General features: G+C 38.8%; 1 protein-coding gene across 1 annotated transcript in view; it reads left to right on the top strand.

Moving 5' to 3' along the window:
- The window catches only part of SLC10A7 (solute carrier family 10 member 7), a 140089-nt gene that overhangs the window by 90397 nt on the left and 35231 nt on the right, over nt 1-14461 (top strand). Inside the window, exons 6-7 of the mRNA XM_053941353.1 lie at nt 995-1030; nt 12711-12794. Of these exons, the coding sequence (XP_053797328.1) occupies nt 995-1030; nt 12711-12794 (120 nt within the window). The remainder of the gene's footprint in view (nt 1-994; nt 1031-12710; nt 12795-14461) is intronic.

Genomic DNA, 14461 nt, shown 5'->3' with positions numbered 1-14461 from the left:
AAAATAAGAACCCTTTTAAATAAATGTGAGCATGTTTTGGACCTTTGTCCTTTAAAAATAATTTGAGAATAGCTGAGAAGCTAGCTGTTCCTGTGACCTATCTGGATGAAGAATAGTCCTGGCCTAGAGAAGTTTTGAGCCAGCTCTATGAATTAGCATGCATTAAATGATGGACTCATTTTATTGAGCAATAATAAAATATTGAAGTCAGATGGAAGGATGATGGGGAATTGCTGTTTGCAGCTATGAAAGTGATGCATGTCATATTAACTCCCAACCCAAACAACTCATTCTAAGATTTGCTTTCATGAAACTTAAAATCCTCTATTTTGTCCAATCATCAGCTTTAAACCTGTTCCTTGTCAGTGAAGACAACAAATCTTTTTGCTTGCATCTGCCCGGGGGATGTGGAAAGCTGAGGTGGTCCTGTGTGATTAAATTAGATGAAAGACTTGCCTTCTACCAGTGAGACATGAAGTCTAATCAAGTGAAATGAGTTTTGAGATCTCAGCTCATTTCCTTGGGGAATATCTGCTTACATTACACAGTCACGACACCTAATTCATCACAGTTGATGCAGCTTCTGCTCAGAAGAGGACCTGGGACTGGGTGGCATGGGACTTGATCAAGTCTCTCCCTAAGGAGGAGCTGCTTAGTGAAGTTAAGATACAGCACTCTGAGGGGAGAACTTTAATATGTCTTTTTTTAAAATAAATTATCTATATTTCTGTGTATCAGAATATATATCTGTATATTTTAGAACAGAGAGACTTAGATGCAAAAAGGTAAAAAAAGGTACTTGGTACTGAGTGTAGTTTATAAAATGATTGCTGCATAAATGTTAAAGAACATGCTCAGTGAAGAGCAAAGTTGAGCTTGTTACTTAATTTCTATGAGGTTAAATGATGTTTGTATATTTCCATGTACTAAGGTAAGAAAGTAAATATTTTTCTGCCTCCCTGACTAACAGAATGTTTTTGTTTGTTTCTTCCAGGGCATTGTTATAACTCCACTTCTGCTTTTGCTTTTTGTAAGTATCATGATATTAATTTATCTTTTACTGGGTAATCTTGCACCTATTAGATGTTATGTTTAAGATGCAAGTTTGGATGGTTTTCACAGTGCATAAATAATGAAGAATATTTTTCTGGTCAATATTTGAAATTAGCTGCCTCCCAGGAAAGCCATCAAAATGTATCATAGTGTATGCAAACCTCACCTACACTTCATTCTAAGACTACCAAAAGCTGTTGCTCTTACAGAAGTGTAAAATCATATGCTGTTAGTCAGGCTGGGTAAAATGCAAAAACACTTGCCAGGTAAGGAGATAACTCAGCTAGGAGAGCTCTTGGAGAGCTTTCACTTGCAGGAGCTGGACAGGATTGCACTGATCTGAAGTGGATGAGAACAACTAGAAAAGCACTACTCAGATAAACACAGCCTTGCTTTTGGGCAACTAAGCCCATGGATATTTTTGTGGCAGAGACAAGACAGATTACTGGAGCCCCTGTGCATCACTGAATGTAATGCTGCTTCGTTCCTGTTAGTTCAATTGTTACCCTTCAGTGAGGGCCTTGGATCCTTGCAGCTCATGGTAGAGAGAAAGGGAGGAGACCAAGCTTTATCTTCATGTTTTATAAAAGCATGGATATTAGCATACAATGGAGAGGCTTTTGCAGGTGTGTGGTGGTGTTTAGTAAATCCCTGGTCAGATAGGAAGTCTTGATGCTTGAGGATTTGCTGGCATAACTGGTGTGGTGTGGTGCAAGCTGCTGAGGGCTGTGGCTTTGTGAAGAGCAGGGAATATAGCCTGAAGCACTTCAAGAATTTCAAGGAAGACATAAATTTTCTTTTATGTTTGTCTTTCTGATGGCTTTGTATGTGTCTTGGTTTGGAAAGTGTCTGCTAAGGAAGGCAGGAGCCTCCCCTGAAATGGAAAAACATAAACCCCCTCCCTCTGAATTGTTATAAATTTGAAATTAAGGGGTGGCTCTCAGGCAAAAATATGGGAGCAGGAATAACAGTTCTTTATTAGGGAAGAAAATAAAAAGATAAACAATGCAGTAAACCAAAAGAACACTGACAGAGTCAGAATACAACCTGACACCCAGGGTGTTGGCAGCAGTCCAGTTGGAATTGTGGCTGCAGTGCTCCTGGAGTGTCAGGTGTGGTTCTGTTGGAGCAGTGATCCTGTAGAAGGGTGTAGTCTTCCTTTGATGATCCAGTGGAAGAGGCAGCTGTTCCTTTGGAAAATCCAGTGGAGAAGCCGTGCTGGTGCTCCAGATTCTCAAGATTATGTCCAGGTAGGAATGCTTGTCTCCTTCCTCTGGGCAGAGCATCTCACAGTGGGATGCTGCAACTTTTAGCAGTCATGTCATGACATTCAATAGGCCATTAACAGCAGATGTCACCCGGAGGGATGATTGATTGTGGAAGAGATAAGGAAAACTGCCCACTTAACAGAAGACAACTGCCATACAGATGGCAAATAGAATACATCTTGCCTTGCAATCTGGGACAGTATGTAAGTCAGCACACTGGAAAGGGGGGGAAGTGAGAAGTTGGTCTGAAACAATTTGTAAGTGGCATGCAAGGGATGCACTGTTTATAGCAGGGATGCTTAAGCAACATATGGGCTATATACAAATATAGCAGTATAAACTGGGATAAATAGCACTGTGAGAGTGGCTGTAACATCAGCTACTGCCTCAGAATAACTGTGTGGGAAGAGTTTTATTTTACTAGAGCAAATTGTAATTCACTGACGTAGCTGTGTTTACACACAAACTGCTTTAACCATATTGTATATATTGATACACACCAGCAAAGCTTTCTCAGTACACCTGGGATCATAGACTTATTGTAGGTTGAAAAAGATGACTTTTGTTTAAAAAAAGACAAGTGTTTTGTTATTCTTACACTGAATATGTTGATCCAGGATGATCTGCTTTGCTGTTTTCCAGTCCTCTTCTCTCCTGTATATAGAAGCTGTTTCTTCCACAAGCATTCATTCAGAAAACTGTGCCCTTGATTCTAAGTGAAACTTCAGCTCTTTTTTACTTTTGCTCACTGGCAGCTTTCCCCGTGCTCTACCTCACTGAGTTTGGTGCAGTGAATAGTCAAATTGGGTATTTTCTGCAGAAACTGAAATGTTAAGGAAAGATCTGTGTGTCTTTTCAAGCAAGATAAAGTTCTTTTCTTTGGTGTCTATATAGGCAGATAACAAGATATTCTGCCCCATAAATTGCCCCATAAATCCCTCTTCTCAGAAGAGGTGATAAAGCTTCATGTGTGCAAGGACAGGAAGACAAATCATGACTCTGTTCTTCCTACTAGCCCTGGAAAGATTTGTATGAGAAATGTGTAAAATTCACATTAATTGTTGGGTGGTTTGTAACATGACTTGGACTTGTTCTTCTTGAGGAAGATACACACATGAATTGCTTTGTCATCAGAGTGATAAACAAACTAGTCTGGGGACGAGGGGAGTTACAAGAACTGTGGGTTTTTGTCACAGAGCCCAAAACTTGAGGACTGTTCTTGTGCTATGTAAATATTTAAATCTTCTTGAGGTCTTTGTTGAGGGTTTCACAGATGAAGAGCAGTATTCTGGTCAGCCCAGCAGCACACTTTGCTAAGATGAGGTCTCCCTTCTCTGAAGGTTCAGTTTATCCAGTGATAGATATTTAGGACAGCTGAATGTGCAAAACTCGAGTTTCATGTCCTGTGACAGCCTGTGGTTTGGACTGCTGAAACCTTTCTTTCTTGTGAACCACTCTAGTTTTCCTCTGAGTTTCCTTGATGCATCTGGCCTGGTGAGCATAGTGGAATCAAGCACGCAATTCACATGTTTCTGTATGCTTGCTTACAACCTGCAGCTTTGTCATTTCATGTGGTACTGTGGAGTTACTGTGGAATTAAAAACATGGACTAGAAGAGTCCTGGTTTTCTTCTCTGAACCATTTAGCAGTTTAGTCATGTGACTTAGCCTTAATGCCTAATTAATACAGGGTGAAATTTCAAGTTTCAAAATAAAACTTCCATTTACCTCTACAATAACTGAACTGAGCTGCTGAATGCTATTCATGGGCCTTTCAAGTCAACGTCATCAATGAATTTTAATTAATGAATCTGGTACTCGCAAGCATTAACTCTTCCACTGAGTTGTGCTGTGATAGCCTGAATGCTCTGTTACATTAGTGTTCATATTTGTTATTCTCCCTGTGAACAGTGCATAAAATAACTTTAGTGCTGCCAGAAATAAAATACATTGTTGTCTATTAGCTTGTTTTTGTTATATAGCTTAACCTGAGGTAGTAGTTACTGTTTATATTTTGCCCTGTGTGCACCAGAGAATATAATGTTCTGAGCTGCCTTTTTGTTCATAATTGCCCAGTAATGTAAATATAAATTGTCTAAACAACATTGATAAAGGCATGTTGAAGCTATAATAAATAATGCATTTAATGCAAATAATTTATCATTTTAAGTGAATGGTGTTGAAGAAGAAGTCAGTTACATTTCTGAAAAGTGTATTTCTGCTATGAAACTTCTGGTGTAAAGCTTACTCAAAATTAACATTCTAAGAGGTTCAGATTAATTTAATGAAGCCTTAAATACTGTGCCTGTAATTACTGCACTGTATGAGGATGCTTAGCTAAACTTTATAAAGAATATCTGACTTGGTCACAGATACCTCTGATTAACATTTTGCCTAATAAGAGGCTATTGCATCTTTCTTCCCAGATATGTTAATCAGCAATATCATCTCCTTATGTTAACCCTTGTTATTAACAGTTAATATGCCATATTTCCAGCAAAGATGTTAGAAATGGCCAATGTCCCATAAATTGTATATAACTGGGGCTCATATATGTGGTGAGCAGAAACAAAGCAAGTTAAATCGGTTTCATGTTAGCATGAGGTTATGCTGTTTGATATTTCTTTGCAGCATTCTGCAGTGCTTCATTAGCAATGATTAGGAGGCTGTGTGCCGAAGCATTCAGAGAGTGAGGCTGTCCATCTCCCTCTTGTCACTTTGCACACTTAAAGAGAATAGCAGATCGATCGTGACAATTTTTAAAGCAGAAAAATAAGTTTTGTTTTCTCCAAGGTTAGTTATCAAAGTAGCAGAAGTCTTAAGGGTGTGAATCTATGTACTTCTTTTGAAAGCCATCAAAAATATTTGAGCTAAGTCAGTATTTTACGTTTTTATCTACTTCAGAAGCATGTCTGCAGAGCAGTTAACGTGGAATGTAAAAGACCCCATACGAAATTCATGTGTATTTTTAAAGATATGCTTGGCAAACCTTCTATGTGACTGTCAGGCATTACTCCCCCATTAGCTCTTTTGCCAATAGAACTACCATTTGTGTCAAAACAGAATCTTTTCAAGGCTTTATCAACTTGCTCCTGTTCTTGATTTCTGAAGTTTTATTTTGATGTTGGTGTTGTAGTGGTGATGTCATAAGTACTAGAAAGTAGCACTGCTGAAATAATTCAGGAGTAGACAAGTGAAGGAAATCTGGTGCAAGTAGCGCAGAGAAAAGTGAAATAAATAGAGTGAAATTAGAAGCTGATTTAAATGCTGGAGAGCTTTCACTTGTATTCACAATCCTTAAATTAAAATATGGGTCCAAAAGTTGTTGATGCTTCTCAGATTTTTTTACCAAGTCTATCCAATCCAATTAATTCAGATAAATCTGCTTATTGAAAGGAGCTGTCAGTACTTTTTTTGTTTTTAAACAGAACTTCTACACACTATGCCTTGTTTTTCTTCTCAAGCACTTGGTAAATGAGAGCTGATACCAGTCAAATGAATCGTTAAATATGCAAATATCTTAGTAGCTGGAAAGCCTTGGAAGTTGATAAGGAAGTTACAGCTAATGGATTTCACTGGTATGTGACAAAAGGCTGATTACAGTGGGGAGGGGAAGGGAGGGGGAGCAGCACAGTGCATTAGCTATTAACAGATCAACTCATTCATGTGGAAGGTTTAAAGTGCATCATTATTTTTACCTGGCTATTTACCTCACTGTTTCCTTTCTTCTTTAATCATTGGGAAAACAAAATTCTCTGATCTGATCCAAACTCTTTGCAATTAACTAGAACTTTTCAATGACTGCTGTAAAATATTTACTTACTAATTTTATTGCTTTTTTTCACATGCACCTTTTATGGCTTTGTTATTTAAATTGGAGCAAGTAACAGAGAATAATAGGGACCCTCCTTGTTCCTGACTCACACACAAAATACTGTAGGTTTTTCTAGGTCCTTCTCTACATGTTATTGCTCTTGAGATTTTCATCTATGTAAGACTAGGAGAGCCTTTCAACTGCACAACCTGCTTCAGCATGGGCAGAAGTTAACCACACATTTTTAATAGGATCATAGAACCAGGCTACCAGGAGAATCCCATCCTGACTCACCCAATCCATCTCTTTTCCATGCTTTGCAATTCACCTCAGAACTGAACATGATCCAACCTAAAACTAAGGATTTTTGCTCTGCCTCCACCCTTGCAGTACTAGAAACTTGTGTCTCTGATGAACAGAAAACTAATTTCCATTAAGTACTGGTTAAGGATGTGTAATCCATTTGTCTTTGTTGCCAGTGTTATACATCTGAATAGCACTTCTCTGAAATTTATCACCCTGGCTCTGACTTTCTCTTTGCCAGCCTCCAGTCAGCTAGGCTAAACAAGCCATACATTTCTAATCTTTAGATTCATAAAACCAATCTCTTAATCTGAGGTGTTTTGTGCACCTGCTCCAGTTTTAATTCCTTCTTCAGCCCAGGAATACAAATCCTGCACAGTTGTGCAACTTGCTTCACCAAGGGCTTATCCAAGCCTTGTGCTACATCTCCAGTATCCCCTATCTTGACTGATTTATTTCTTCTGGTACATCACAGTTTTCTTTCTCATGGATAAATAATATTCATGGTTCTTGACTAATCTATGTCTTTCCAGCTAGTCAGGCCCTTGTTTGCAGCAGAATTTTTGGATGCTAGTCCTTAAGTCCCTGCTCTCCAAGGGTATTAATCTAATTCCCATTTAGGTGTTTCTGGGTTGTAAACTTGATCTTGTTTCTGTACATTAACCCTCCAGATCATCGCACCACAGTTAAGTGGAAGAGTAGCTCTGGTGTATTTCAGATGAAGAACATCTATGGTTATTTTTACTGCTCTATAAACGGCTTTAAAATCCACAGGTGTGTTTGGATTGGCTTGGTATTTAATGTGTCATAGGGGAGCCCAAAGGGGATTAGTCATCTGTGATCACTTTAACAAGGGAAACCCGAAATATACAGTCTCATTGCCCCAGCCAGGAAATAAAAAAAAACTTAAAAAAAAAAAAAAAATCCAAGATTGTCAGCTTTTGTTTTTCCATACTTCTGACTCCAAAACTTTGATTTTTTTTTTTTTTTTTAAATTTGGCAACATGGCAACAGAACTGGAGGATGTATGTAGACAGATAGATACTTTTTAATTTGTGCCAAATCAACTCCCACAGCTACACAAGCTGTGTGGCTAAGCATACATAGAATATATAAGCATATATAGAATATGCAAGAATTTGCAAAATATGTCTAGTTATTTAGCAGAACTGGGGGATTTAAGTTTCATTCTTAAGAATAATAGTGAAAGATCTCTTTGTTAAAATACATGACTGCCAAAGCATCGTATGCCATCTCTGTTTGCCCCTTTCTGAGGCAAGAGACAATTTGCAGGTTTTGCCAGGTGTAATTAAAACCTTTATATTTAAATTTAGACATGTCCTGTAGAAACTCCATTCTCAGTGATATGCTTTCCCTTCCCTTCCACCCATTCCAAGTGGATTATTTCAGTACCAGTCAATGACTCTTGGTCAGTGCTGGCATTTCTTGCACGGCTTCTGTGCCTTACCGAGATCTTGGAATGCTGTGCGTGTGACTGCCTGTAAAGCAGGGGGGTGGGAAGGACACCCCAGTGACCTGTCAGCTCTGCTTGGGTGTCATGTGGGAATGCCCTCTTTCGACCTCCTGCCTGAAATCTGGAGCTGGGCACTGTGGAACTCACAGGAGCACATCAGCACTCTTCCATCTGCTCCCTGCTTCTCAGAGCCTCAGCATTGTTGCTGCCCATGGTGGTTCCCATTACAGCATTTCCATTTCTGGGCTACTGAGGCAGACGTGGTTATTTTTCTGCTCTACCGTAACATGCTGCAACGACTGGGTCAGGGTGAGGGCTCTGGAAGGAGTCCAAAGCAAGGGAGGGTTTTGTTCAGCATTGCCCTTCATCACTAAACTGGATGCCATCCACATCTTTTCCAAAAGTGCATTGCTTTCTCTGGCCTTTCTGTAATGGGCCGGCCATCCCCAACAGGACGTAAAGGGATTGAGGCATGAGGTGTTCCAGACAGACCTCTGAGGCAGCTGGATCTGGGCTGGGTGAGGAGAACCAGAAGCAGTGACAATGCAGCACTGAGTTCAAAATTTAAAGGGGGTGTCAGAGTAGCCAGACCTTTCCACCAGAATGTAGAAAATAAAAGCTTAAAATTTACTATCTTGTGTAAAAGAGCAGCCAGTAGTGCCCCTCCCCATCAGTTCTGCCCTCTTTTCACCCCTGGTTCACTATCAGTGCTGCCCTCTTTTCACCCCTTCCTCCTCTGTGCTCAACAACTGGTGAGGCTGAAGCTGGTTGATGGTGTGTAAAGAGCACAAAGACACAACCTGAGGAAGCATTAATTGCAGGAGAGCACTGGGAGAGTAAAAGCTGCCCCTAAAGGACAGCCTGCTCCGAAGTGGACGCAGTGTGTGCAGCACATGTGTCACTGGGCTGTAATTTGGTGGGACTGGGATGATGTGTTTCTTCTGAGTCCATGGCAGTGTAGACATGGGAACACCCACTGTGATACCTGCCTGGGCAGCCAGAAAGATGAGAATGGAGCATCTGGCTTGTGGAGACAGTCTAGGCTGGGAGATGGAATTGTCTTGTTTTTTATGCAAGGAAGTTTGGGTTTTGCTCTTTGGTTTTGTTGTTTTTTTTTTTTTGTTTTTTTTTTTTTTCCCATATCCAGTTAAATATAGCCCTTTAATTAAGGATAAGCCAGTGTTTCTACCACAAACTCATAAAGAAACCCACTAAATTATTTGTTGGGTTTTTACAAAACAGGCAGTCTCTTGAGAAGAAAGGTCTAGGACTAAATTAGCAAGAATGCTGCAGGTCAGGTTTGAAGTGCTGCATGGTGACAGAATTGTTTGGGAAGATTTGCCTGGAATTATCCTTCTGCTTATCTGAGTTACTCTGCTGAAATCATTCAGATTATTTAAGTAAAAAGTATCTTTCCCAAATCAAGAATTTTCAGGGTCTTTTCTTGAATAGTGAGTCCATTAAAGCAGAGCTGCCTTATTTCTAAACCTGTAACTGAAATGCTGCTATCCAGCATGGTGTGTAACAATCTTTTCACAATATCAAACTTTGAAAATGTTCCTAAATAAGCATGGACAATATGGTGGCATGAAATTTGTGATTCCTTTTTCATTAAGTGGTGCATTTTATCTTCCATATGTCATTCCAATCAGGTAGGGGTAGTGTTTTTTCAGCTATAAATCAGCAAATTGATTTTATGATGTTTTTATGCCAGTTCTTACAGTATACCTGTTTGCCATTGAAGAAAGGTTCATTTTTAGGCATAAAGATTATTATAACAAGGGGAGCAGCCAAAGATAATCAGCCATTTTAACATAATAGTAGTTTCTGTGCAATGCTCATCATCTAGGTAGTTAGTTCTTACACAAAACTTTCATGACAGCTAATGGAGCACAGAACTTACCTTGATCCAACTAAAACCTGAGCGAAATCCTATTTATTCATTCAGACAGAATATTTGCATTTTGTAAGTGTGTAGGCAGGTTTGGTTGACATTATATCAAGGTTTTTGTTTCCTCAGTTCTCACTTCTCTTTCTCAAAACAAGTGTGGTAAAAGTATCCAAAAGATATGTTCAAAGGAGCTCTGGAGCCCAGGCAATCTCTGAGAGTCCATGGGACACTTAGAGTTGTGAGCCTGATGAGTTTTCATGCTACAAATGTTGAGAAGGCCCTGGTCAAAGTATGCTTCCATTCATTTTGGGGTCTGTAGTAATTTTGATTCTTTGTGGTTAGCCACCATATGTCCAAAGTCTGGGTTAAAATGTCCTTATTTTCTGTGTAATGGAGAAGTTTGTGCCTTCTCTTCAGCCCATATCTTATCTTCTATTTCTTTCTCAGGAAATAGATTTAAGTTTAAGGTAATACAAGAATTGGTAACCATAATCTAACAGATAGATTTTGATAAAAAACAGCCCACTGAAATTATTGTCAAAGTATACAGAAGGGAAACAAAGTTTAGAAGTCTGTTTGAAGACATAATATCAGTACCTTTAATTCAGTTTGTAATTATCTAAAAAACACAACAAAACAAATACCAAAAGCCCCACATCCAAAGCAGAACATATCCTTGTATATATACAAAGTGCTTAAAAATTCCCAACAGTTTGAAGACACTACATTTGAAGTAATATTTTAAAAAGCTGGCAAGAGTGTGCCTTTTCAGCAGTGTGTTATGCTGTTGAATAGTTTTTCTTTCCTGACTTAGAAACTGATTATGCATCCACTGAGCATAAAACTTAAAAGTAATGAGCAAAGTCCAATCAACATTTTATAGAAAAGCACGGGAATCACTGCCAAATTGTCATAGTTCTGTGAAGCTGTGCAAGTGTCCTGGCTTGCTTAGACTGACTCCTCTGTGGCCCAGGCAGACTTTAAAGTTTAAAAATCTTGACTTTCACTTGAAAAGGCTTCCTGGAATACACAGTAAGTAATGCTTTTAGCTTCTCAGCACGTAACAGTAAGTCCAAATACAATTTGAAAAACTAAGAACATTTAAAATTTCAGAAGCTCCTTACAAGAATTAAAACAACAAGGAGATGATGAGTGGGATGATGGAGGTCTGTGCTCTCTGTAGGGAAACACTCAGAGTGCCCTGTGTCCCTTGGGAATGTGGCTGCACTGCCAGACTTTGGCTACTTGTGGGTGATCTGAATGCAAGCTTTTACTTGCAAGCTTTTACTTCTCTCTCTTGGCTCTGTGGGAAATTTAGGCTCACATAGTCCCTACCTGCAGACCAAAATTCTCAGCTGTGGTGTCATCTTCAGGTCCCCTCCCGTGTGCCCACATCATTAAAGCTGGAGGTGATGGTGACGAGATGTTGTAATTTATTAAGCAGTCAGACTGAGTCTTAGCTGATGTTGCCAGTTCAGGTAGCACATAGGAAACAGCCAGATCCTGTATGTTCCTCCTGTTCCACCTCTCCACCCAGAGTGTATTCAGCAAGGGATATATGAAATCTGAGGCCGTTTGCCTGCACCCAAAGCTCAGCTTGCCCAGAGACATCCCCCGCAGCTGTGTTCACCCATTTCCCAAGCAGTGAATGTACAAATGTACAGGTACAAAAAAGCAGTGCAGTTGTACATTTCTGCATAAATTAAAATACTTAATTATATAAGATTTCTGATTTTTCTGTTCTTCAGATTTATGAAGAATTTTATTTTATGCCAAATCCATTTGTATGGCCACATGTTGATTTTTCAAGGCAGGCTTATAGAGAGTTACTAGATTGCATGATCACCTTGTCGGTCATGCACGTAGCTTGGAAAGGAAGGTAAGTGTGAAAAGTATAATTCAATCTGAGTATGATTTATGAGAATGATGTATGCAAGAATGTTTTAGGAAATCAACATCATTTAGATGGTGCTGAAAAGATTCTGTATTCTGTTGTCATTTTGAGAATCTTTAAAGTGAAGTGCAAAATATAAAATAGAGTGGGTCTGTGAAAACCTTAATGTTGTGTCCTTTGCCTCATCTTAAGCAAGTGGTTGTTTATGGGAACTCTGACAATGCTATTCAGTCTCCTTAGTGTATGTTTTTAAATGTGTGTTCCATTGTGTTAAAGAGGTGTTAAATTACATTAAAGGAAACTTTCCAATTACCTAGCCCAAAACAAGTCCAGTCAGAATGTACAAAATACTGTATATTTTCCTAAACATTCTGAAGCAGGTTCCAAAAAAATTCCTCTGACTGTATGTGTTCCTCTTTTCTAAATACTTCTAGCATTTACAATTATTGTTAGAGAGATCACCTATTTGAAGACTAAGACTGTCAGTTCAATTGTCTTAACGAAAGAATAGTTCTATATTTCCAGCATATCTCTTTTTTTGACAGCACTGAAATAAAACATGTGAATGTTTTCTTCACTATTTCATTATTTTCATTTATTTATTGAAGTAACTACACTGACTTCTGTTGCTTGATGTTTGTATAAATGGTAATGTAAGTCGAGCTAACTGTTTGGTTAGGAGGATTCACTCCCTGTCTCTTTAGACTATCATCCTACAAGTGCTTATATAATTTAATTGGCATATATGTATAGCAGGTTTTCAATTAAATGAATATTGATGGAAATATTACCCTAGGTTATAAAATAATCAGAGATTGGTTTAGTTCTGTTTTGTGGAACACCAAATGCTTTATTGTGACTTAACTATTAAACATGTGTGCAGCTACTTCCAGTGCACACGGTTCACAGTTTTTATGTGTAAAATAAATTGCATATTAATGTGTGATAGCTGTGTATGAAATTTCCAGATACTTAGAAAAAGTGGAATGTTAATGGTATATCTTTATTTTGTAGCTTGGATCATCCTCCTCTGTGCCTTTTACATCCATATTCTCGCAGCTGTTTATGACTGTTGTAGTCCCTCTTATTATTGGACAGGTATGTCTTTTAAATATACATTCTTATTTAAAAAAACAAGATAAAGAGAGCTATCTCAAAGACAGACTGGCAATCTGATAAGCTGCCACATAGGAACAGCCTCAGGATAGTGAAGTCTAATATCAGAGAAAAGATGCTACAGTGCTCCCTGGAGCCACATTGATCTTTGTTGAGATTGAGCATCTGTCCCTCACTACCACAAACATACGCTGCTGCAGAGCGAGGAGGGAGCTCGTGAACATAAAGTGGGGAAAATGGCAGCCCAGGCTGTGCAAAATTCCAGCCCCATACAAATGAGCTTTGAGACTACTACACAGTCCTTTTGTCACATGCCCTTTGCCTGGGGGTGAAGGAAGTCCTTCCTCCCTGTGTAGTATCTACTGATAATTACAGGAATTTTAAAAAAAAGAAAATCTCAACATTAATAAACATATAAAGGCTAAGTGGTCACAAGTTAAGAAATCATAAAATTAAGGCTGCTCGAGCCATTTTGCTTATGCTTTGCAATAAGGGGTTTAGTTGCACACCTGCAAACTATTTTCATATGACTTCTCTATCATGTTACACTGGGTGGAAGATATTTGTGAAATGAGCAGTTATTCAACATTTAATTTTATACTCATTGTTCATATGTTCACACAAAGCCTTATTTTTCATGGCATATGATAGAAAACTTCCACTGAATGTAAAAAATGCTAGTTGCATATATAAGGTTTTCTGTGATCCTTGTCTCTGTAGTGTCTGTTTGTTCATAAATATTAATATTAGTTATTTTTTCTCCCAAGTCATGGTGGGAAATCACAATAGTAAGACCAAAAGTTGTCATAACTGTTGTCATGTTCTTGGACACTGAATCACCTTAGGACTAATTTTTACTTACTTGTAAGTATTTGTTGTTCTCAGGCATTTGGAATGCACAGAGGGAATATCAGTGGGATTTGCAGCTCGTTCTAGCATCCAGCTGAACAGGTTCAGCTGGAACAAAATCTGAATTTTGTCAGCCTAAAGCAGACTTTAAAATGGAAGGCATGGTTGAAATACAGGCAAATGAGAACAGAGGCTGTAAAGGAGCACCCTGGACAAGGTTAAGAATGTCTGTCATTGCCTGTGCTACACAGGATGTCAGTCAGTCTTGTATCAAACTATAATTGCACATTTCAAAATCAGCATGTGCTGAAATGTAACAAATTCCTAGTGAAGTTTCTTTTGATTCAAAACACCCATTGAAGTCTAATAAAGGGACAAGCATGATAAGCATGACAGTAGTCATCAGCATCAGCACCTGTGTAACCTCTTGCAGCCATGTAATCTAGAAAATGGACATTAACTCTGTGTCCCTGAAGGCTGTGGAACTGCTCTCGTACTTTGAATTAAATGCCAAAGAGTTTCCTTATTAATTAGGACACCGGGTTGCTGATTAACCTACCTCTGTATTGTGTTCTTACCTTATCAAAATCAAGTGTCCTCCAAAAGCAGACAAGCAAAAGTACTCGAATCCTCTTCTGAAAGGTCCAAACACTGGAAGCTGTTAGTTGGAAGCCTTAGGTGGACATTTCTAGGGAACAAATGCACGACAGCAGATTTAGCAATAGTCCTATAGCCATGGAGTATCAGCATCTGTGCTGCAATGTAATAAACTCAAAGATGAGGTAGATTGCTGGACAAAG

Source organism: Vidua chalybeata, chromosome 4 (assembly GCF_026979565.1).
Source record: "Vidua chalybeata isolate OUT-0048 chromosome 4, bVidCha1 merged haplotype, whole genome shotgun sequence".
NCBI lineage: Eukaryota > Metazoa > Chordata > Aves > Passeriformes > Viduidae > Vidua > Vidua chalybeata.
Note: the sequence above shows the minus strand (reverse complement) of the source record. Positions and strands in the feature narration are given on the sequence as shown.